We start from the raw sequence: 23,504 nt of genomic DNA, 5'->3' as shown, positions 1-23,504 counted from the left end.
AAAGGAAAAATTCAAACCGTTTTTACAGCAAAACTTGCAGATTCATAGATTTGTGGAAAGGGAGCACTCTCTGTTCACTGTCAGGAAGCTTTGCCATTAGCTTCAAAGGAAGTTTCAGTAGGTTCTGAATGTTTGTAAGAGTAATGACTCAATTTATCCAGATAACAATATCTTTGTTATCTAAAATCTTGGCAACACTATGTATTTCAGTGCAGACTGTGAGAGATAACAATCAACTTCAACTCTCACTGACCCAGGAGGGCTGTGGTATGGCATTTAGTCTTACTTCCTATAATTACATGTAATAAAACTGTGCTGTCATTGATGTTATTGTAATTGGTATAAAAAGTTGTTTATAGCAAAATATTACAGATGCAGGCAGTGATTTTCTGCAGGAGTTCGCAGATGGCAAAGCTAGACTCTGGCAGACTAGAACTGCCAGAGTATAGTATTGCACAGTACAAGTAAGCTCTAGTTCATAATGCACATGGGAGAAAAAGGCTTGATTAACAGATTAGAAGCTGCTTTGGATGTTCAAAGGCATGCATGTGCCTGTGTATTTACCAGAAAGTATAAATCCAGGACATTTAAAATAGACAGTTAGAATAGTTTCCATTTTTAAATGGTTCGTTCTTAGTTAAGTGTTTTATTCTCTTTTTAGAAGCTTCTGCACTTACACCATTTGTTTTAAGTTTTGTTAGCCAAATCAAATCAAGCCAGCTCTTGATGTGGAGAAGCTAGTGTTAATGGGAGGACTGCATGTTTTATACCTCTGGCAGAGCCACAGTGTACTTTGGAGGCATGAGTAAAGTGGGAGAGTCTGGAAGCTTTGAGGGCTAATCTTTTTACAAACATGGATTTTCTATATAATCACAGACAAGTCTCTTTGTCTTAATTTCCATCCTTGCACAAGGGAGATACTAGTATCTGCTCACAAGGGAACCATGGATGTAAATTAATGTTTGTGACTCAGAGAACAGCAGAAATGAATAATCATATAATGTAGAAGAAGTGGTAGAGATCAAATACTTAAAGAATTCAAATAGTCCTACTGCAAGTGTTCTGCATAGTACAAGTGAACAACTGCATGATGCCTATGGACAAAAGAGCTTGATTTAAGTTACGCAAAGAGTTTCAGCTCTGGCACAGTATTCTTGGTTTTGGAAATCAAAACCCTATTCTTCACCTGCTGCTTTACTAGGCGCATGGCTGTGCGCTGCATGCCGGCTCTGTTTCTCTGTCTTCATCTGTTCATACAAATAACTCTTGGAAACTGTTCCTCAGAAGGGAGACTTCATCACCTTGTGAGTGATCCTTCCATTTATCTTTTTCTCCACATACCTAAAGGCTTGCTGTTACCATCACTTGATAGTAGTAACAACTTTAAATTACTGGGCCAGGCTAGATGAGTGAAAACTATGAGAACTGTGTGCAGCAAGGAGGTCATGCGGATGCAATTACAAACGGTTTACAGAGCATTCACTTTTCTCATTTCCACTTTTGTTTCTGTGGTGTGATTCCATCCTGTTTTGTTGTTCTGTGTTTTAACACTTTATATAATAAGTATTATCGAAATCCAAATACTGAGTGAATTTTTTCATAGTGTTACAAAGGCTTTGGCAGCATTATTAAATGTATATATATATATAATTATTTTCCAGTGAGTTCAATTTTCCATGTGCACCAGCCAAAGCTGCTAGGCATAGTGCCCAGCTTACGAACCATTGAAGAAAAGCATGCTTAAAGATTTCCCAGCTGCTTGTTCAGGATTTTTCTGACCTATGAGGACATTGTCCTTTTGTTACATTCTGTAAACGGGCTGATAAAGGAGATGCAAGGAGTGGTAGATGACAACTCTTGCTGAGTGGCTTTAGGTTGTGCTTGGTGGCAGAACTACAGGTTTGGGCTTCTGTTGGGTTTTTACAAGGTATGTAAATAAGCCAAAGTTGGTTTTTTTTTTTTTTTTCTTTTTCTTGGTCTACTTCAATTGAATTTAAGTAAACAGCATGCTCATGAAGTTTCATCCTAGCATGCTGAAATGGATTTGTCTCCAGGCAATTTACAACATATCTAAACCATCTCTCATTTTAACTCCTGCTCTGAAGGCAGGTGAGTTATGTAAGCCTCATGAGAAAAAGCAGAACCTTGTCCACCACTTGCGTACACCATTTGATACTGCAAAAGCCCAAGCAATTAACACTAGCTAATTAACTTTATCTGACTACTACAATGAAATGGCCTCAATTTTTAAAGGTGTTTATGTAGTTGATTTCCCCTGTTTTCAATATGAATTAGCCAGCTTAATAACTTTAAAAATTAAGCCTTTCTTCAGCTATATGCAGTCCAACATAATCTCTTGAATGTGCTCTTTTCTCTCATGCAATCCATGTGCCCAAATTATAGAACGTCAAATCCTTGCAGACCAACATTTACTGAAAATTTTCCTTGAATGACACTGTATTTGCTGATGTGTGAAAGACAACATGAACAGGCACTCCAGAAACATGGGATTATTTGGAACTGTTTGGGGACAGACAGGAGATATAGCACTGTGCAGTGTGTATTGTCTGAAGAGAAAATAGAGTGTGATAGGTTACTATACACTGTTTTATCAAATTGAATAAGAGATTCTGATTCCTTTTTTTTCTTAATTAACCCAACAGAAGTTGCTACTGTGGGAAAGCTTTCACCAATAAGGTGTAAGTATCAGCCAAGACCTTCAACCCCAACCTGCTTCATTGACCACGACACCCCTGGTTACAATACTTCTATACCACCTAGGCAAATGTGCTCTCAGAGCTCAGACAGGGTTCCATCCAGAGAGCCAAACAGCAGGCAATAGTCTTTCTTCTCATGCTAGTATCTCTACCAACCCAAGCAGATCTGGTGAGGTTGACAGCTGGAAGGCAAGTCTTGTTGCTATTCCATTTCTTTGTTATCGCTCGCATGTGGGAAGGGAAAGGCAGTGATTTGTTCTACCACATGAGAGACATCTTCTAGGGAGCCAGTGCCAACCTTGGCAGCTAGGGAGGGTGCATGATAAAATGGCAACAGCTGCATGTGACTTTATGTTCTCACAGGGCCCTTGACAGAACTTTGTGATCTTGCAAATGCCTCACAGACTGATTGCACTAAAAACTGCATCTCCATAGAAGTAATATGCTTAACTTTGGCTCTAAGTGTCAAGTCACATTCATTAGTTGTAACTCACTCATGTGTCTTTGCCTTCCTTGGGAGTCATCACCATCTTATGATTGAAGATACTTTCACTATGGAATTGACAGGAAGGATATTTGTCTTTTAATCATTATTACCAAACTGTCGGATCAGTATGTTCTCACTTCTTGTGGAGGAAAAACAGCCTGGCATGGCAACTGCAGAGGATGTCTGCCCTCCCAGACAAGAAGCACAAACAGAAATGTCAGAAAAGGAACCAGCACTGACATTGCTCCTCACTTGTCCTTTTCTGTAACACCAGGGCTGGGAACGCAAAAACCAATTTGTGCTCAGATCTTCATGCCTTGTCTCAATGAAGAACCTCTGCAACTGTGCAATAAACAGAGATGTGCTGAACAGTTCTGGAAATACAGAAATCCCTCCTAAGAGAAGGATCTTCAAAAAGTGACACAGTAAGTGGGATGTTGTTTACCAGTAGAAAATGGTGGGAAGAGGAGCAGCTCTCCAGCCCTAGTCCTTGAAAAGAGCTACATACCTAGCTCAGTGATGGTGATAAGGCAGTTGTGTCTGCTGCAGATACTGGAGTGAGTCTGATAAAGAGACATGAAGATGACTAAGTGATTGGAGGATATGTTGTACAAGGAGATGCTGAGGGAGTGGGAGAGCTCAGCCTCAAGAAGCAAAGGCTTATGGGGAATCTTACTAATATGCATGAACACCTGAAGGGTTGTAAAGAAGAGAGAGAGTCAGGATCTTTTCAATGGTACCCAGCAAAAGGGTAAAAGGAAATGGGGACAAATGAATTAAATTTCATGAAACCACAACAAAAAATGCTCACAGTGAGCGTGCTCATACAGAACAGGTTACCTAGAGAGCTTGTGGCATTTACATGTGGAGATATAAAAAAATAGACATAGTCCTTGGCGAGTTGCTGCAGTTGACTCTGCTTTGGTGTGGTTGTACTTGGACTACATGATCTCCAGGGGTCTATCTCAACAATTCTGTGGTTCTCTGATGAGCCAAAGACATACTATAATTTCAAGCCTTTTAGACAGCAATGAAATCTCCTTTCTGACATTTTCATTTAGCCTAAGTAATAAAATGGTCATTAGGTGACAGAAGAAATGAGAAAAAGCATGACTATAGCCAGAGGGTTAGGGTAAGTCAGGTTGAATTTTCTTGTTTCACATAGTATTTCATAATGATATGAAGTATAACAGATTTTGAGAGAAGTAATGAGGAAAAAAATACTTTTTCAGAACACCAACTGCTTGGTGATAAGGAAACTTTCTAGAATATTAGAAAAGATATTTAGGTTCAGATCTATATCTCCCACATGCCAGCTGATTGCTCCAGTACTGTAAATATTAGGTACCAGTCATCACTCAGGAATTTAATGATTTTGGGAGGGAAATGAGTGAAGATTAGATCAGAACCTGTGGGTTTGATACATGTGAGAATCTGTAAGTTGTCAAAACATCATTCATAAAAGAACTGAAAACAGTAAAAGAACCTCACATGTATGTACACATGCATATTCTCTCGTGTATGCAAATGTGAGCAAAATCAATGTAGAAAATCACTGGCAATACCTGAACAATCATTTTATCCTGAGCTGAATTAGGCTGTAAACAAAACCTATGGAAAACACTGCTCAAAAGACCTATGGATTCCACCTAGCAGAAAAAAAGGTGAAGTCATCCCTGGCTGAAAATGAAAGGGCTGTGAAACACTCATTTGCCTGACCTCCAGATGCCTGTAAAAAGTAAAAAACCTTGCAGATAGCTTGGGAAGATTGAATCTGTCAAAACCCCACACTACTGCTGTGAACTGAAGTTCGGCACAACTTGCTAAACTAGACAGGATACTGGCAATTTTGCATGATGGCCAGAATCAGACTATAATGCCCAGTAGGACAAGGAACATTCAGTACTGTAGTTGGTATTAACTGGAAAGAAGTGAACATTCAGACCATCTACCAAGTCTGATCCTTAGCACCTAGCACCCAAAATATATAAATGATGTTCCTAAGGTAGTACATGGAAGGTGATATATAAATTCGGAGGACCTAAGCTAGATCCTCATCTAAAATGATGTGAACATTTTTCTGTATCAAATTAACTATCTAAATCTCCCCAAGAATTCACCTCCTGCAGCACATCACAGACTCCTGGCCAAAGATGAATCCAGAATCCCATAAACATCATTGAAAGAGCTACATACTTCAAAGGGAGCACATAAGAAAGGGCATACTAAGTCAATGTCTTAGGTCTGCTTTTATCCAAGATAACTGAAACCCATATTACAGAAAACTATGCAACTGAGGTGGTGGGAGTGGTAAGAGAGAGGCTCCAGACTCAAGTTTAATTTATATCCCTGCAAAGGAAAGAAAAAAGATTCACTGGACTAACAGAAGAACGCAAACATGAACGTGATTCTGTAATTTGGTGGCTAGATACTCCTGTGGGATGGGGGATACTTACATCACAGAATATTTTCACCTTTAAAGGTCTGGAATTTCCCTGAAGTCTTTTGGAAATAAAAACGCAGCAACATCCAGGGCTTTGGGAAGAACATTTTATTGCTAAGCATATCTTTAAACAAAATGCAACTAAGAAAAGAAAAGAATCAAAAAGAAGAAGAAAAAGAAAGGAAAAAAAAGCAATAACATCACGATAACTCAAATAAAAATTCTCCAGGTTGTCCAAAAAGCAACAGGGATATGGTAGTAGCCCACATACAGAAATGCACGTTTCAAAAAACTGTCCAATAGAAACTTACACAAAAAAAGGAAAGTGTAAATATTTTTCCTTTAACTTAAAAAAGAAAAGCAAAAAGGAAAGGAAGAAAGAAAGCAGGAAATCATTTCACAAGACTCCAAGACTCCAAGAACAGCAATCTTTTACAGACATCAAGATATAATCAACTTTTATATAGTTTCGGCCAGTTAAGTCATCTAAAATCGTGCTTTCATACCTTTTTAAAACCTGTCTTTTTTTTTCTTTTTAGTATAAAAAATAAAAAAGAAAAAAGCTCAACCTCACACACGCGCACACGCACCACACACGCACACATACACGCACTGAAAATATTTGTTAACATGACGGAGCCTTCTCTAAGTGTTTGAGAAGACTGTTATTTTGAATTTAAGTTCCCACGTGCGTGTGTGTATCTGATGAAACTTCTTCAAAGTCAAATATTCATGCGACTTATAAACACCAGCAAGAGTAGATTTCTAAACCTAAACAGCTGATTAGTTTTCATCCGCATACAGCAAAAGTTTTAATTTCTGATATCCCAGGGTTCTCAACCCATCTTGTGTTTGTTTCCCTCTCTGTCTCTCTCTCCCTCATCTGCTTTTTTGCACATGATAGGCATGGCCGTCAAACCACCTCGCTAGTGTTCTGTACAGTAGATAATCCTTTTCACAATAACTAGGAAAATGTGGAAACCAAACAACCAAATTAAATAAGTTAAATAAAACATAAGACATTCTCAATTTAACCATAAAACAGTATATACACCATCAGGGTATCCATATAGAAATTATACTAGCAAAAAAATAGTAGTAAAATATGTAAACAAAATTTCAGATTTTTTTTTGACACAGGTAACTGTGACAAAGCTAAAACACACGCTCCCTTCACATTTTAAGGTTTGCTTTTGTTGTCTGTTTCTTTTTACTCTGTTCTTCAAGAACATTCTCATTCCGCATTAAGACCATAACAGAACTTCTGTTCCAGCCGTCCCATCAAACATACCATGATAAATATATCTGTGTGTATATATATATATTATATTATTAAATTAATTTTTCTTTATTATTGTGTGTCACAGCAGCTTTATTTATTTTCTTTTATATAAAAGAGAAGGAAAAGGGAGAATAGGGCAAATGGAAAGACAGAGATGATCTGAAATGTCAAGCTACAAAATTAAAATATTACATATGTAAAACAGTTATATGCCAAAAAAAACAATTTAATTTGCATTCTTTTACAAGTGTTTAGCTTTTCTGACATTTATTGGTCTTGTCACAAGTTGAACTCCAGTGGTGTCTTTCTGATCTCTTTATTAAACTGATTTATTATCATTTTTGCATGCATTGCAATGTCACAGAACCAGAACCCAGAGGAAGGCTCCTTTATTTTTGCACAATATATTCAGCTCAGAATGGTTAATAACTTTTAAGCATTCTTTTTTGAATCTCTGAATCTTGTTAACCATACTTTGGTTGTCTAATGCACACTGAGTGCTATACTCAAATAAAGCCAATGACTGATCAGAACAGACCCAAACCCATCTGCTCTTCAGTTCAATTGCAAATACTGGAGCCAGATCCAAGAGAACCAGCTTTCCATGACAGTTTTCCTCAGCACCACTCATCAGACACTTTCACTGCGTTGTTAGCAAACAACTTAACTACAAGATGACGGATTCTAGAGACAATACAACCAGATATGCAGAGTAAACACCATGGGTAGCTTTTGAGTTCATATATGGTAATAGTCTCTCTTTATTTGTTATGAAATTTTTTTCCGAGATTTCTTCTCGAGTCATGTCCTGGGTCACCCCCCACACCATTCCACTCTATCTTCCCTCCCTCACCCAAAAGTAACCAAAGAAACCAAATGAAAAGCAACTCAAGAAACAAAACAAAACCAAACCAAAAAACCAACAATCTCCAAAATCTTTTATTCCCCTCCTCCAATCTCGAAAAATTATGTGTATGCTGGACACGGCCAGATCAGTTTGTTCAATATTTCTTTGATGTTTAATGTTTGTATTTTTTTTCTTTTTCCTTCTTTTTTTTTTTTTTTTTTTTTTTTTAAATAAGTAAACTGAAAAATTATTGATACAGTCAGGGATCACGAACATTGTTAAAGACTCACTTGGAGATATGAAACAAGTAAGCCATGAAGTCTTCTACCTTTGCAGAAAGTTCAGCGGAGGAGGAGATTTGGAGATGTCCAAGTTCACTAACAGAGCAGAGCTGTGCGCGCCATCTCCAGAACGCTTAGTGTGCTTTATTATACATTAGGGCAAAGTTTGCTGACTCCAAGTGATGACTTAGACATTAACAGTCACTGCTGAAATTTTTTCCCAATACTTTTTCCCACAAACGATATCTCCCAATCATCTCGTTTGCTGCAATGGTTCTGATATCTCAGTTAAATCTCATTAAGTATTTATATATTTATATATAAATAATTATTCTTTTTTACACATAATACTCTTTGTCCTTGTTTTTCTGCTTCTTGTGGCCGCTCTTTGAGCTCTGCTGCTTCTCCTTCACGAGCGTGCCGTTGCTCTGGGCTGAGTTGCTGATGTAGTTCCGCGTCTCGTCCACCTGATAGGACCCCTCGTCCCTGTTCCTGTACTTGTACATGGCGTACAGGAGGATGAGGATGCAGAGGGCGGCAGCAGCCACAATGCCGACGACCATCCCCGTTGTGCTGCTCGACTCACGGACCACCTCTGAGGCCCCCGGAACCCGTCTGATTCCCGGCTCCGTGGGGTTTGCTGTGGGCACATTACGGAACATGGGGGAAGTGATTAGCGGGCTCTTCAGCTTTGTGCTGTCTAGCTCATAGGCAGTGGGCAACGGAAGCAAGACTATGTCAGGCTGGGGTTTGAGCTCACGGTTATTCATTTTGCCGGCTGGCAATTTGGGAACCATCACAGTCGAGGACGAAGCTGTGGAGCGGATCAGCTCAGGGGACAAAGACGTGGTAGTAGTCCTACCAGTTTCGGAGACTTTGTTAGGTCTAAAGTCCTTGGATTCCCACTTGGGTGCGTGTGCTTTGTAGCCACCTTCGAAGATGGAAGTGGAAAGACTCTTATCTGTTACCAAGGAGAAGGTGGTGTAAAAATCTTCATCATCAGTAGGGGGTAGGTTAGAGTCAAAGGTTTCCCCTGAGCCATACCCAGATATCACCAAGCCATCATCATCACAACCATCGCTGCCTTGGTCCGACAAGCAAGGTAACCCCGCCTCAGAGGTCATGGACAGGGAATCTTTGGTGGTCTCAATAATGGTGAGGAGGGGGCGAAAGGTAGGGGGAAGTGTAATGAAAGGTGCACGAGTAGCAATAGGAGGGATATCTAAAGGGTCTTCTACAAGTAGAGGGATAACTAATTCACCTCCTGGGATGGAAAAGAGAAAAAAAAGAAGATTAGTACATTTTAATGACACAATGCACCATTCTCAGTTGGCTTAAGGGTGAGAGAGGATCTGGGCATTATGAAAAGCCGTCAGGGATCAGCTTTCTCTCTCTAACTACACTACCAACATACTTTCCTGGGGCTGCCTTTCATTGTTCCCTCCCACTCTGCTCGGCCATTGTTAAAGTGCATGTTCCATTTCCTACCTATGCTAGGTATGTACAGTGAAATACCCAGAATTTTTGCAGACTTAAATTTTTTGATTTTTGGAGATACTCTCAAGTGACTCTCTGTGGTCTTCAATTTTTTTGTAGTGATCTTTTTAAAACATTTGGTTAGAAGACTATTTAAATTAATTACTTTAGACTGCTATAGACCAGTGTTCTCCTAGATATATTTTCCACCACTCATCTTGCCAGTTTTTCCTCTTCTGATTATTTTCATTTAGAATAACGGTGGTATTTCTTCTCTGCCATTCTAATATACTCACCCTCTGTAGCAGTATATAAGTCCTTTCCCTAAGGCACTTTCCATTCATCCATTTCTTCTTGATCACTGTTTGGCTTTTAAATTGTGGGAATGTTCATGAAAGTGAGAGATGAAATAAGAACCAAGTACTTACTGGGTCCATGAAGGTACAGAGCTCTACACATAGTTCATCTCTTTTTAATCTTCCTTTAGCATTCTGTTTGACACTAGGAATGTCCCTTTCCTTGCATTTTTTTGGGGCTACTAGTGCCGTACTATCTTCATCTTCCATTCTTCTTGATATTTATTTACTATAATTTGATTAAAAATTAAGATAGATTTTATTGTGATTGACAAAAAAACTGAATAAGGACTTTGATCAACCAAGTTAGTACTTGAGCCCAGGATTGTACTGCAGTTATCTTCACACCTAGTATTACTTCTTGACTGGCAGACAGTTACAATCAGTTCTACTGATTTCTAACATGATGGTTACCTGCCTACAGAGGGCTGAAAACAAGGTGGACTTACGGTCTCCTCTTCAAGTAGAACATAAAGCTATAGATGCAACATCTGTACCTTACAACAATAGAAGCTGCAAATGAAACAAGAAAATCAGTACATCATTTCTATGATTTGGATCCTGAGCAGCAATATTTCTACTTTTAGAGTAATAGCCCTGTGTTGTCTCTATATTATAATGTGATTGCACCTCTACTTTTGAGTCTATGATAGTTAACACTCCATTGTTTTATATTGTGGGCCAAAAAAAAAGTGTGGAATCGTATTAATTTATCTAATTCCTTTAGTTCTGATTATATAGTCTTCTACTGATATACAGGTCATCAACAATTTTTTTAGAGTGAACAATATTGTTTTTGAAAGTTTGTGAATAATTTTCTCTTGCATAATTTTTCTTTGCCAAGCCATTTAAGTAAGCTGCTTAAAATATAAATTAAATTGTTCAGCTGACATCATGAGAATAACCTAGATCTGTTCAAAGGAGTGCAACTCAGTAAGAAGTATTCCTAATGCACAAGAAATTTTGGTTTATACTCACCTTTGCTTAAGGAGGATGCACTAAAGGAATTATAGTTTCTATATAATTAATCCTGGGTTTTAGTTTTGTATTAAAAACTGCTACTGAACAGTTTGGCATTGTTATAATGCTGAATACATCACGGTCAAAAATTCTACTCTCTCAAATCTACCCTATATATTACATGCACTTGTTTCCCATTGAATTCTGCTGGTAATGTCCATGGAATGTCTATAAGGAATATAGTCTAAAATCAAAATACCTTCTAAATGTATTTGGAGAGCAATATATTTGAACAAATTACACATTGAAGATAGAAATATACTGGAAAAGGTACTTAACAGTTTGATTAAATCTGGATAGCTGAAATAGCAATATGGTTTATTCTTTTCCTTAATGGGAAACTAAGTGGTGACACAGTTTAATCAATTGAAACAGTGGGAATTCTCTCAGAGGTACCAGGGTAGAAATTATGCCAAAATAAGAAATGCAGTATTTTGCATACTTTCATGAAATGCTAGTTTTAATTTAAGATACAAAAGGTCAATTTGAACACGTTGTTTAGTTTTCTGAGCTTCCTCAGTATGTTCATATATCTATTTTGTTACTGCAGAGAGAATGAAGAAATAAGTATCAATGTCTCCAAACTACATGCTTTCAAAAAAAAATGTAAAAAAGCCTAAAGTGTAGTCTGCCAAATGGCTACACTACATTTTGTGCTCATGCATTTGAGCTGTTTTCTGAGCAATGTAGAAACTAGAGCATGTAATATGATTTATATATGTCCAGAAGGCCTATCCATGGCTTGAGTAGAGCATCTATAATCTATGCAAACAGGTGGTCTCAGGATGAACGTGGAATATGCCATAGGGGGAAAGATCATCTGTGAGCCTGGTAAAAAAAATGAATAAAAGTAACAGTATTTAAGTGAGGATTTTATCAAATTGCATGAGTCTGGAATTGAAGTTCCAGAAAGTCAGGGATAGATAGTGTTCCTTTAAACAATTTCTTAAGATCAATGTTTTGTTGCTCAACTGCAATACTCATCTGTGATTTTCATTCATCATCTGTGACACTCAACTGGAAAAAGAAGTTTGTCAGCTTTTAATTGCTCATCTGGAGCCTTTAAGTACCTTTATTCTTAAAAGCTATTATACTGGCCTACAGCATCAGTATGTAGTTGATCTGCCACTCATTGGAGCAATATTTTGGGTAGTTTTCGTCCAAAGAGCAGTTATTTTGGTTCTGTTAATGACTAATTTTCTGAAAGGAATCAGACATATCTTACATATAATATGAAGACCTTCCTTTTGCCCCAATAGCCTTTGCATCTATATAGTTTTATACTTATATACTTTTTGTTTCTATCGAGGACTTGTGATAATGATCAAGACTACTGTAAGTATATAAAATGATCACAACTGTCTTGAAATATTAAGTGAAGTTGATAGACTTGCTATGATAAGTGGGGCTTTACATAAGTGATGGAGAAAATAATGGAGCTTTTTGATGCCAGCAAGTCTGTTGGATGGAAGGCAATAAGACAGAGTCAGGACTAAGTTTTACAAAGCTTTCATCTCTCAATGTATGTGAGGAGAGAAATAACTTTCATACCAGGAGCATCGGATTAATTTTGATACAATTATTTAATCTCACCACTAGTTTTTATTCCAAATTGCCCAATGATCCACACTATGGTTACTTGCATACTCAAGAAATTAAGAGACTGTTTAAGGTCTTTCATTAGGCATCACTTCTCCATCACGGAGTTAATTTGTTACAATTCTGTGAGTATTTTGTGGGTAGATGTAAGGGTGTTAATAATGTTTTGATTTTTAATTTTTTTCTTGACTATAAAGAAGAAACTGAGACCAAATAAAGCTGTGTGACAGTAAGTCAGAAAAAGCACTCTAGGTATCAAATCTTTTATTGCATTGTTAGGCATCTATGAAAAACTCAGAGCAAACTTGAAGCTGTAGGTCTAACAGGATGCAAGCACAATGAATACTTCTTGGAGTATTTGATTTGTAGAGGAATAAAAATATCCTTGAAAATGGCATGATAAAAATGCCACTCAGTCTAAGAGAAATGTGTTGTTTAATGATAACAGGGAATTTAAATCCTGAAAAGCCCCCAGGAACGTGTGAGAAATATGATCACCAATGTCTATGGAGTAAGTGCAAACTTTTATCTCATACCCACAAACAACTCTGTAAGCTGTTCTGCATTTCTACACGGAAGAGGCATGAGAGGGAGTCTGATGACCAGCAGATTATGAGTGTGTGTGTAGGGGGAATCTTTCACAGAAAAAATGGCTGAGGGTGCAGGACGCTGCCTGGAGCCAGTGGCCCTTGGATGATGGAGAAGTGGTGCCTCTTGCCCAGGCCCCACATCAGTTTAAAGGTGAACACTGAAAGATTAAAAAAAACTAAAAAGCCACTTGGTTGTCAAGAGTATCTTATGCAGGATTTAGATCCTGAACGTTGGCTGTGGAAAGCAAATATTTTATAGATTTAGGCCTCTAGAAAAAGCTAAAGAGGAGCCCCTGAAAAACCTTACATGAAGGGAAATATGTTTGAGAGAGGTTTTATGTTTGTCAAGTTTTTTCTCCTCACAATGTCTACCCATTTTTCAATTGCAAAATTAATGCTTTGCAGTCTTGAATAAACTTACAGGTTCAATTTCAAAATTGCTCTGTGCTGTGGAAAAAAAAAAAAAAAGCAGACAAGTTTGGGCCACAGCTCTCAAACAAATATTCATGTGAGACTTAGACTCTGCTTGTGAATGATATAGGTTGTTTTCTGGGAGTGCATTTTATTTTATTTTATTTTATTTTTCTTGTTTGTTTGTTTGTTTTTAACTTTTTTTTTTTTTTTCTGTTGGCTGTTAAGCACCTGTTCAAAGTGTTCACTGGTATGCTGTGAGTTCCGGACTACTTTAGCAATCCAAAGATTTCACAGCCATTTTCCACATTTATTTTTCACCTACTTTGTGCTTTCTCCCCCAAGCAGAGAATAGATGTTTCCTGAATATAAAATATGTTTTTAAAATAGCTCCTCTTGACAACACAATGCCAAAGAACTAAAAAAAGAGAAACAGATAAAATTGTTTCCTCTGCAGTGACACAGATGCAAAACTTACTTGTTCATCAACAGCGTAGATGAAAAAAAACCACCCAACCCCCAAAAAACTTAACACCAAACTGGAAGGAGCTCTGATAGAACTGAAGTCTGTGAGGTTGGAAATCTTATACCAAACAGCCCAGCTTGGCCTCATTCCAGAAAGTGTGCATATATTAATTAAAAATTAGCCTTTTAATCTAACACATATAGTACTTTCATGGAGTTGTGCTTTTCTTTAAACTATCAATAGCACTGGGGATATAAAAAATCTACTCAAGCCTTGGAGCTGCCCTGCTTTTTGCTTTATGAGCATATTTATAGATATATAATTCATACTTCTGGAGCTGAGCTCCAGTCGGAGTCCTCTGCCACTGGAAAAGACAGAGTGCTTAAAATTTAATAGAAGCCTTATGAACTGTGAGGATGGTGTGGGCAAGCCAGGAATGCAGAGGGCACCAAAAAATATGATAAATAAAACAACATGGAAAACTGTAGCAGCCTCTGGTTTTCATCTTTAGAGCCACAACTACTTCAGTGGAGTTTCAGGCATCAAACTGATACAGGACAAAAGGCACACAAAAAGAAAGCCTGAAAGATTAATCTTCTCCTGATGATGATAAGGAACACACCTTATAGTCTCTCTCTTTTCCAGCAGCAACTGAGGAGCTTTAAAATGTCATCCATAAAGGCTGCACAATTCATCCATTCCTGCAGGTACTTGAAATTCTGCATCCAAAGTTTGCAATTTTCATTCTATTCTTTTGATGTTCCTCTGAAGTCTGACTCTTTTTAATACGAAACACTTGCTAGAGAAATAATTCCTTACATTTTCCCCCTCTGTATCAACTCAATAATTCCTTATTAAAACACTGAGTTCATAAATTTCAGTCTAATGGTATTTAGTTAATTCTGCTTTGAGTCCTCTGAGGATAAAAAGGGGAAATTATTCAGAATATAGTTTCTGATTCAAAGGAAAGACGATGCTAACACAAAACCTAGTATATGAACATTCTCAGTATTTTCTACTCTTGCAGTCTGAATTAATTGCAATTGACAGAAAGCAGTAGAGAGAAAAACATGATTTCTACAATGGAATACTGCTACTCTTTATCTCAGATATCTCCTTTTCATTTCAGAGACGATATAGTCCCCAAAGTGATTCCATAAAACTGGATTTTTTGTGAAGTTGGTTGAAAAGCATTTCCTAAGCCCCTCCCTCCAACTATATTAACAGACATCAGTAAATGCAGTGTTTTCCAACAGATGGCTCATGAGCAAAAGGAAGGTACCGAGTCTGAGAGCTCATGAATCCCAAGTTACTGCTGGGCTGTCTGTTACTGTTGTAAATTATTGGTCACCTTTGTGGAATTTCAGTGAAACAGAACCTTCCAGAGAGGTCCTAACATCATGTCTAGCAGAAAAATTCTAGAGCAAAATCAAGAATTTTGGTGCCCAGACACTGAGCTTCTCTGAATCAATTGAGGCATACTGTCTTCTATCTCCCATCATTATTTTAAACTTTTATTACCTGGTGACAGCTTCCTATTCAGTATAATTATTTGTTATATTTTCAGTAGTAGTAGTATTTTCAACAAGGAACTTGTTGGTTGAACCTAATATACTGGCTGAGCACAGCATTATTATGCAGAAATGGTGAAACCATATGTACTAATAAAGAACTACAGCTTTTTCTTACTTTTAGTCATTACTTTTTGAAGAAAATAATGCAAACCTGTTTTGTAGTAAGGAAATTTTAGAGGATCAGGATCTGTCTGCATCATTTCTGTATGATGCTATCAAGGCTGATACTAATAGTAATACAGTGGATGCACAAACCTGGTAAGAGTTCACTTGAGAGTATCATTTAGATTGGACATCAAGCACATAATCAGCAATGAAAAAATTTGATAGAAATAAAATAGTTTCATGGGAATAAAGTAAGCATGGTGTAGAGCTGCAGTAGAAAAACCTGGAGAACTACCAAAATGCTAAAGAAGTCCCATAAATTTTGACTTGACATGAAGGCTACACCACCACCAGGTAAAATACAATTTAAGTAGCATGAAAAGAAGTAGCATTACTGGTGATTTGTGTGGGGAAAGGGAAAGAAAGCTTCTAGAGGGGGACTGAGAAAGAACAGAACCAAACTGCCTCAGACTCCTTCACCCCATCCTATGCACAGTACAATATGGCAATCGACAATATACAAAGAGCACATAACATAAAGTCAAATAAAAATTCATTAAAAATAAACAAATTTATATATATATATATTCCTAAAACAAAACCATACACTAGAAAATAAAAATGCCACAGCAACAAGGTCAGAGAAAGGAAAAACAGAACAAGTAATTCACTTTAGCAGCAAAAGAAAGATAAAAACCTATGAGAACTGAAAAAAAATTATGAAAATCAAAAATATTATTTCCTTTAAAAAAGGGTAACCAAAAATAAATAAAAATATTTAGAAAGCATACCACATTGATTTCGTAACAGTCAACTTACATCAACAAATTGCCCGCATGTTTTTTGGCATGAAAGGAAAAATTTACAAAAGAAAGTTGTGTAAGAATGCTCTTGGACAAGTAGCATTGCCACATTCTTGTAACTTGCTTTTTTTTGCTGTTGTTTCTTAAAAACTTTTTTAGCAAAATGTTTATTATTTCTTTTTAAATATATTTGTTTTACAACAAAGGGCGATACAGGGAGGCAACAACACATACATCCACACCACATAACATGAAAAGAAAAAAATCTTGCACCTTAACAAATTTGAACTTTTTTTTTTTTCTGCTGTTTTTGGTTGTATTTTTTATCTTATGTAAAGTTGTTAGCATATTGCAGTTGAAAAATCCTGTACAATTTATTGAATTTACTTTTGCTTGTTTGCATATCTACACATATAATGTTTTTTGAAAAGCAAAGTTTGTTGCTTTTTTGCCTTTTTGGTCAATTTGATATATATTTTTTTAAACATTTTCTTTTTTTCTATAATTTTTGTGTGTGTGTGTTTTAAGGAATGGATGACTGCACATAAAATTTTAACAATGCTAAAGAAAGGGGTGGTGAAGGGAAACTTATGGGAAGAAAAAATGCTTAGGGTGGATGGACTGGGAGTGTAAAAATTTATGAGTGTACTACACAGGAGATGAAGATGATGGGAGTGAAAGTGTAAGTCAGTTGCCATGTCCATGTAAGGGCGGTACGGAGTGATCTAGCAGCATTAGAGCTTCTGGCTGTAAGGAAGGGATGGGCAATATACAAAAACAAATGAGCATATTCATGCCCATCAACAAAAAGAAAGAACAGAACTCTAACATTGACAATCTCACAAACCCTAAGCTGCAACTTCTTCAACATGCAAGTTACAAAAAAATTAATAATTATAGTATTAATATTTACATTTTCATTAAAGGTTCTCAAATTATAAAAACAGTTAAGACTTTTCCCTATTAAAAATAGCAGCAAAAATACATAAACTAATAATAATAATAATAATAGTAATAATAATAACCAGAGAGTAAAACAAAAAAAACCAAGGAAACTAGTTTTATGCACTGGAATTAGAACAACTTCATCTGTAGCTGCCCACAGCCTTCCTGTTCTAAGAATCATCTTTTCTGAAGTCCATCAGATTGGCATCAGTATTCTCAGCAATTTGAGACAATCATTTCTTGAGTACATCAAATGTACTTTTTCAAATGTAAAGATTGTGTTTGCACACCCTGTCCCCACTGTCGAATTAGACTGCTTTTATATTCAGATTCCCTGAAGAATCTCAAAAATACAGCTGTAGGATTCTGCCAGTGAAGTAGTTCCTTATTTAAAGACAGAAATAGAGGGAAAAAATTGCAGAAAACAATTCATAACTCTTTTGTTTTGTTTGTTTTTTTTTTTTCATTATTAGATTGGAACAAACCAAATCTAAGATAGAAATTCAACCAGTGAAAATAAATACATCAAAATATAACTATGTAGAGATATACTAAAAAAAAAAGCAAAAAATGAAAAAGATAACTTTTTTCCCAGGAAGAAGGGAGATAAGAACAATTGCTGGATTTTGAAAATTTATTTTTAAAGAAAAAATTATTCCACACACTTTCAAAGATGGACAAACCAGATGCACACATTGAAAGGAACAGACAAAGCAGTCTAGGGACACTTCCATAATTTGAATTTTTTTTTAAATAATTGGATTCTCTTTCCATCCGTCACCCTCCCATTCAAATATGTTTTTCAATTGTTGGCCAAAAACCCCACCACCCCTGAGTGTTGCTTTTTTTTTTAATACATCTTTTTAAAATCACTTATTTTTAAAATAAACATGGAGAGGAAAAAAAAAGACGTGCAGTCTGGATGTACGTCATAAATAGACATAGAAAAAGATAGAAGAAATTGGCTGAGATTGACAAATGGGTTATATAATAGCTTAATTTTACTGTAGGATGTTAATAATAATGCATGCTTAAAGTAAGTTGCATTTAGGGAAAGTAGAAAAACAGAAGAGCAAGCAAGGATTTGGGGGGCGGGCAGGCAGAAGGGAAGGGGGGGACAAGGGGTGTACCATCCATGCCTCTCCAGAAAGGGCAAAGCACATTCCAGCAGGATCTCTGCATTTCTGGGGGAGGTCAGAAGGGGAAAAGGGTGAGGAGAAATTATAAGCTATGCTAGGATATACTTTACACACTGACTATGATCTATTTGAGTCCAAAACACCAGACTCCATCCCTTGTTCTGACTCTAACTCTCCAAGGCACACCTGAAATCAGTGGCATTTATTTTTCTGCCTAGTGGCAGAAAAAGCTGCCACTGCTATCATTAAGACAGAGACTACTTTCTCCTATGCTACAAAAGTATTAAAAGTTCAGGGAGATATTACTGATTGGCTCTTTCCTAAAACTGTATCCCAGATACTATATGTCCTAGAGGGGTCCTCAGCTTCCTCTGAATTCCTTAATGAAACATATGGTGTCTGCATCTTTCTTGTATAAAGACCATCACCTAGACATCAGAGTCCCTCCAGGAAGGACCCCAGGACCCCGGACAAACAAATAGTTTTGTTTCACATTTTAGAAGACAACAAAATTACATACAAAGCTCTGGACCCTGCCTAAGATGAATCTCTTCAGGAGGTGAGAGAATCAGGCTGTAAGCACTGCATACACCTTAGCTTTCCATCAGGAATGTCAGTAAGATCATTCCATAAGCCATCATAAGGTCCTGCTACCACAAATCAGTTGAAGTGGCAGCTATCTTAACATTGAATTTCTGGGAATAATGGGGATAACCTCCCTGTGGATGTGGCCGGGGTACTTTTGTGTAGATATCATAACGAACAGGTAGGATGTTTTGGTACTTATTAACCAAAATAAGTTGGTTAACCAACCAAATAGCACCTCTAAAGCCACTGATAGATCAGTGTTAGTTCTAGGGAATATTAAATAAGTATAAACCCCACAAAAATTAAATAGCCTGGGTTGGTTTTAGATGTTTTACTGAAAAGTGTCTAGTTCTGAGAGGAGTTATGTAAGAGCTCTACTCCAGAAGTGATGAGGTTGCACTGACTAACAGCACAGTGCAGCTGTAGCTGGAATGTACCATGCCTATGCTGGGAGGCTACACTGGACCTATCTCCTACATCCCTTTGGTAAACATGTTAGGAAGGGACGAGATCAAACCACAGAAGTGGAAACCTGGTCAGGGTTATCTCAGGGACAAAACATGCAGGTTACAGGAAGCAAAATGTTGGTTGACATAGGAAAATTTGGGGATTACTTTGTGGATAAAAAAAAATTGGTTAGAAATATGAAAAAAATTACAGAAGTGAGGCATTTTCAGACCTCAGTGGAGATTTTTGTTTGGCAAGGTTACAAGGATAGTGTCCCTGGACATCACCTCCCACCAGGATTCTGAGCCTCTGGTTTAATTGTACTTAGGGAGTTTCACAAAGAGGCATTTAAGCTTTGAATTTTAATCAGTATTTGTCATGACTTGCAGCTGGATTTTCAGAGCAGTGAAATATCCCCCTTCAGCACATTAGAATTGAGTGCCTTCTCTTTGATGCAAAACACTGTAAGGCATGAGTCTGTTGCCAACTGTGCAGTCTATGTCAGGCCTCTCCAGAAAATACTATGCCGTATTTGATGATAAACTCCTAAATCATTGCATGAGGGTCTGGAAAAGCCTTTTACTGCCTGAAAGATCAAAAGCAAAAGAGAGAACCACAACTGGAGCCAGAGAGATTTAAAGAGATGACAAGATTTTGTAAAGGATATCTTGATGTTAGCCTTACAAGAGGATTTGAAGGGTGCTAAGCAATTTTTTAATTTGGTAATTCAGAGGCTTGAATAGAAGTAGAGCCCTTTGGAAAATCTGGGTTCAACAATTTCTGTTGAGGCTAGGAAAACCTTCCTCAGGCTTTAAAAAAATCTTGGCTGTTAATAGTCAAAACTAGATGTCCTAATTTGAAAATTGGATCCTAAATGGTTCCACATGAAGCTACAAGATGCTATTTTATTACTGAACATTTAGCAAATTATTCCTCAGAAAAACAAAGACTAAAAAGCATAACTACTAGAGCTTTTTTTTTATTTTTTTCAAAAACTTAAAGTAGATCAAAGGACTGGGAGTATAAACATCTGTATTATCAAAGCTTACAAGTTTCTTGCTTGAAGGATTAAGCTGATAGCCAGTGTTTTCAAATGAAATAATCTATATATCTACAGGGGAACAATGATACAAAAAGCCCCTTTTTGAGTGACTTCAATGATGAAATTTTACTGTACTGTTTTTTGTTTTCAAGTTGCATTTTAAAGGGGAATGAAAAAAGTGAAGGTAATACACATTTCTGTGTGTGTGTATGTGTGTGTGTGTGTTAAAGAGCAATATGAAAGATGGATGGTCAATTAGGATCTAGAGCTACACTACTGTACCCAGGTTCATGCTAACTTCTGGAACTTCCATGTCTTTTACCACTCTAGTCACAGAATCACAGAATCCACTGAGTTGAAAGGGACCCACTAAGATTATCAAAGTCCAACTGGTGGCCCTGCACAGCACCATTCCCAAGATGAGTCCCACCATGCCCCCAGGTGTATTGTATAAACCCTTGAACTTTGGCAGGCTTGGTGCTGTGAGCACTTCCCTGGGGAGCCTGTTCCAGGGCCCAACCACTCTCTGGGTTGAAGAATCTTCTGATATCCAACCTAAACCTCCCCTGACACAACTTAATGTCCTTGCTCTCCATTAAAGCTGACAGTTTCTCTCTTCCCTAACACACTGAATCCCACATTGAGTTCTGTCTACTGCAACACAACTCTGGTTCTTCCTGCTTGTACTAGCTCCCAAAACAACCTGTCCATTCTTGCATGCTTTTAACCTTTCATAGTGTTTTTCAGACATCCAGCCAAATGCTTAGCATACCACAAGTAACAAATAGCTTCTAGATTAATAGGACTAAATACAAAGTTTCAAAGCAAACCCTCTTTCCTACACTCAGCTAAGAATAAAAATCTGTTCCTGTGATTCCCATCAGCTATCTGCACTAATTTAAACTGCAAGAGAAGTGTATTGAATTAGCTGGTCCACTACAAAACACAGAGATAGGAAGAGCCTAAGAATATAAATTAGTTATATCACTTCCCTTGCACCAGCTGTTTGCACTGGTAAAAAGCTCTCTCATTCTAAGCCCACGGGCACATCTGAAGCTTAGAAATAAAAAAGTAATCCATAGTAAGAATATATATATGAGAATGACTGGCAAAGTCCCACATGCTGTTCTGTTTGGGTTTGTGTGTAAGAGTTAATTAGTGGGGCTTCTTTATAGCAGTGAGCTAAAAAACTATCATCAGAAATGAAAGCACATTTATAGCTCTGAGAGCTAAGGAAATCATAGGGCTAAACTGCCACAGCAGTATTAGGTGTTTGCCATAAGCTTATTATCTTTTCACAGTCTTCCAAATCAAAGAGTATTTGATGCTTCCAGTGCTAAGCGGCCCAACCAATATCAGTGGCCTGAAAGCATTCTTCCCATGCATCTCTAAAATGTCTCTTTCTCCGGGGAGAAAGATCTGATGTGGTTTTTTTTGAAAGACTGAAGATTGATATTTGTAGTCAGCCAGCTATGGCTTTTTTCCTTCTTTTTTTTTTTTTTTTTTTTTTTGTAAAGCAAAACTTATTTAATCCTAGAAGTCAGTTAAATAGAAAGAAGTCTTTCTGAAGGGATTTTGCAACCAAAACTCAGATTCTCATATTGACAAACTCAGCAGAGTTTAGCAGAGTGTCATCCAATAATTTGAATGGGAGCAGGACTGTCTGTCTTTGCTACATCTAAACACATGTAGCAAAAGTTTCCTGCATATTTATGGAATACTAAAATGTACATAATTTTCTGCTAATCCGCAAATATAGAGCAGCAAGGCTATATTAGTGTCTTCTCCTTTCTTCACTATACAGCCACAAAGGAGGTAAAAATACATGTCATCAGGTTGTCCAAATGCCAGTAAATACTTCATACCTTCTGCATATCTTCTCAGTAGTAGTATCCTAAGAAGTCATACACTGTGGGACAGGTTGGATCAATGGGCTGAGATAAACTATGTGAGGTTCAACAAGGCCAAGTGCTCGGTCCTGCACTTGGGTCACAACACCCCCAGGCAGTGCTACAGGATGGAAAATGACTGGAAAGGTGCCCAGCAATAAAGGACCTGAGGGGTGCTGGTCAACAGCTGCTGAACATGAGCCAGTGTGTGTGTTCATGTGGGCAAGAAGGCCAGTGGCACCCTGGGCTGTGTCAGAAACAGTGTGGCCAGCAGGACCAGGGCAGTGCTTGTCTCCCTGTGTTGGTGAGGCCACACCTTGACTTCTGTGCTCAGTTTTGGGCCCCTCACTGCAAGGAGGACACTGAGGTGCTGGGACGTCCTGAGAATAGCAGCAAAGCTGGTGAAGGGTCTAGAAAGTCCTAGAAGGAGTGGCTGAGGGAGCTGAGATTGTTAAGCCTGGAGAAAAGGAGCCTAAGGTGAGAGCTTCTGGTTCTCTACAACTACCTGAAAGTTGTGTACTTCAGAAGTAGGCAGAACCCTTTTTCAGTGCAATATTTTTAATCACTTGCATACTAGGCTACATTTGCCATTTCTGTTGAAAGTTCCTACAAGGTAATCAAATTAATTCCTGAAACAGCATAAGCACATTACATTTTCAAAGTCTGCAGCTAATCCAACCACAAGTAACTCAGTGGATGGAACTTCCTCCCCTGTTTTGAGAGAGGAGAATCCAAAGCACAGTAGAATCACTAGTAAAAGGTTTCTCTTGCAATGAGCTTAAACATACTTTCTGAAGGAAAAGTAGTGATTCTAGTTCTGCCCTCAATAATGCCTCTTCTTTTAGTATTTCCTATTCCTGTTACAGACACAAATCAATGCTGGGAAGAATCTGCATTTGCAGTAACCAGAGATAGATATTATGCTTTTTATCTTGGAGTTGTAAACAAAATAAAGCAAAGTAAAACCACACAAAGAAAAGTGCTGTCCACTTCTGGG

The 23,504-nt window shown here is 37.5% G+C and overlaps 1 protein-coding gene across 16 annotated transcripts in view; it reads right to left on the bottom strand.

Moving 5' to 3' along the window:
- Nucleotides 1-5,740: 5,740 nt before the first annotated feature.
- Nucleotides 5,741-23,504, bottom strand: part of NRXN3 (neurexin 3) — a 945,575-nt gene continuing 927,811 nt past the window's right edge. For 7 of the 16 annotated variants that reach the window (XM_088167423.1, XM_088167424.1, XM_088167431.1 and 4 more), the window contains one exon: nt 5,741-8,697. In XM_088167423.1, coding sequence (XP_088023549.1) covers nt 8,396-8,697 — 302 coding nt within the window. In that variant the 3' untranslated portion in view covers nt 5,741-8,395. Of the gene's footprint in view, nt 9,322-16,473; nt 17,205-23,504 lie in introns of all 16 variants that reach the window. The other 9 variants (XM_088167417.1, XM_088167419.1, XM_088167418.1 and 6 more) reach the window with 3 other exon arrangements.

The sequence above is a fragment of the Sturnus vulgaris genome, chromosome 6, assembly GCF_052056855.1.
Source record: "Sturnus vulgaris isolate bStuVul1 chromosome 6, bStuVul1.hap1, whole genome shotgun sequence".
NCBI classification, from domain to species: Eukaryota; Metazoa; Chordata; class Aves; order Passeriformes; family Sturnidae; genus Sturnus; species Sturnus vulgaris.
Note: the sequence above shows the minus strand (reverse complement) of the source record. Positions and strands in the feature narration are given on the sequence as shown.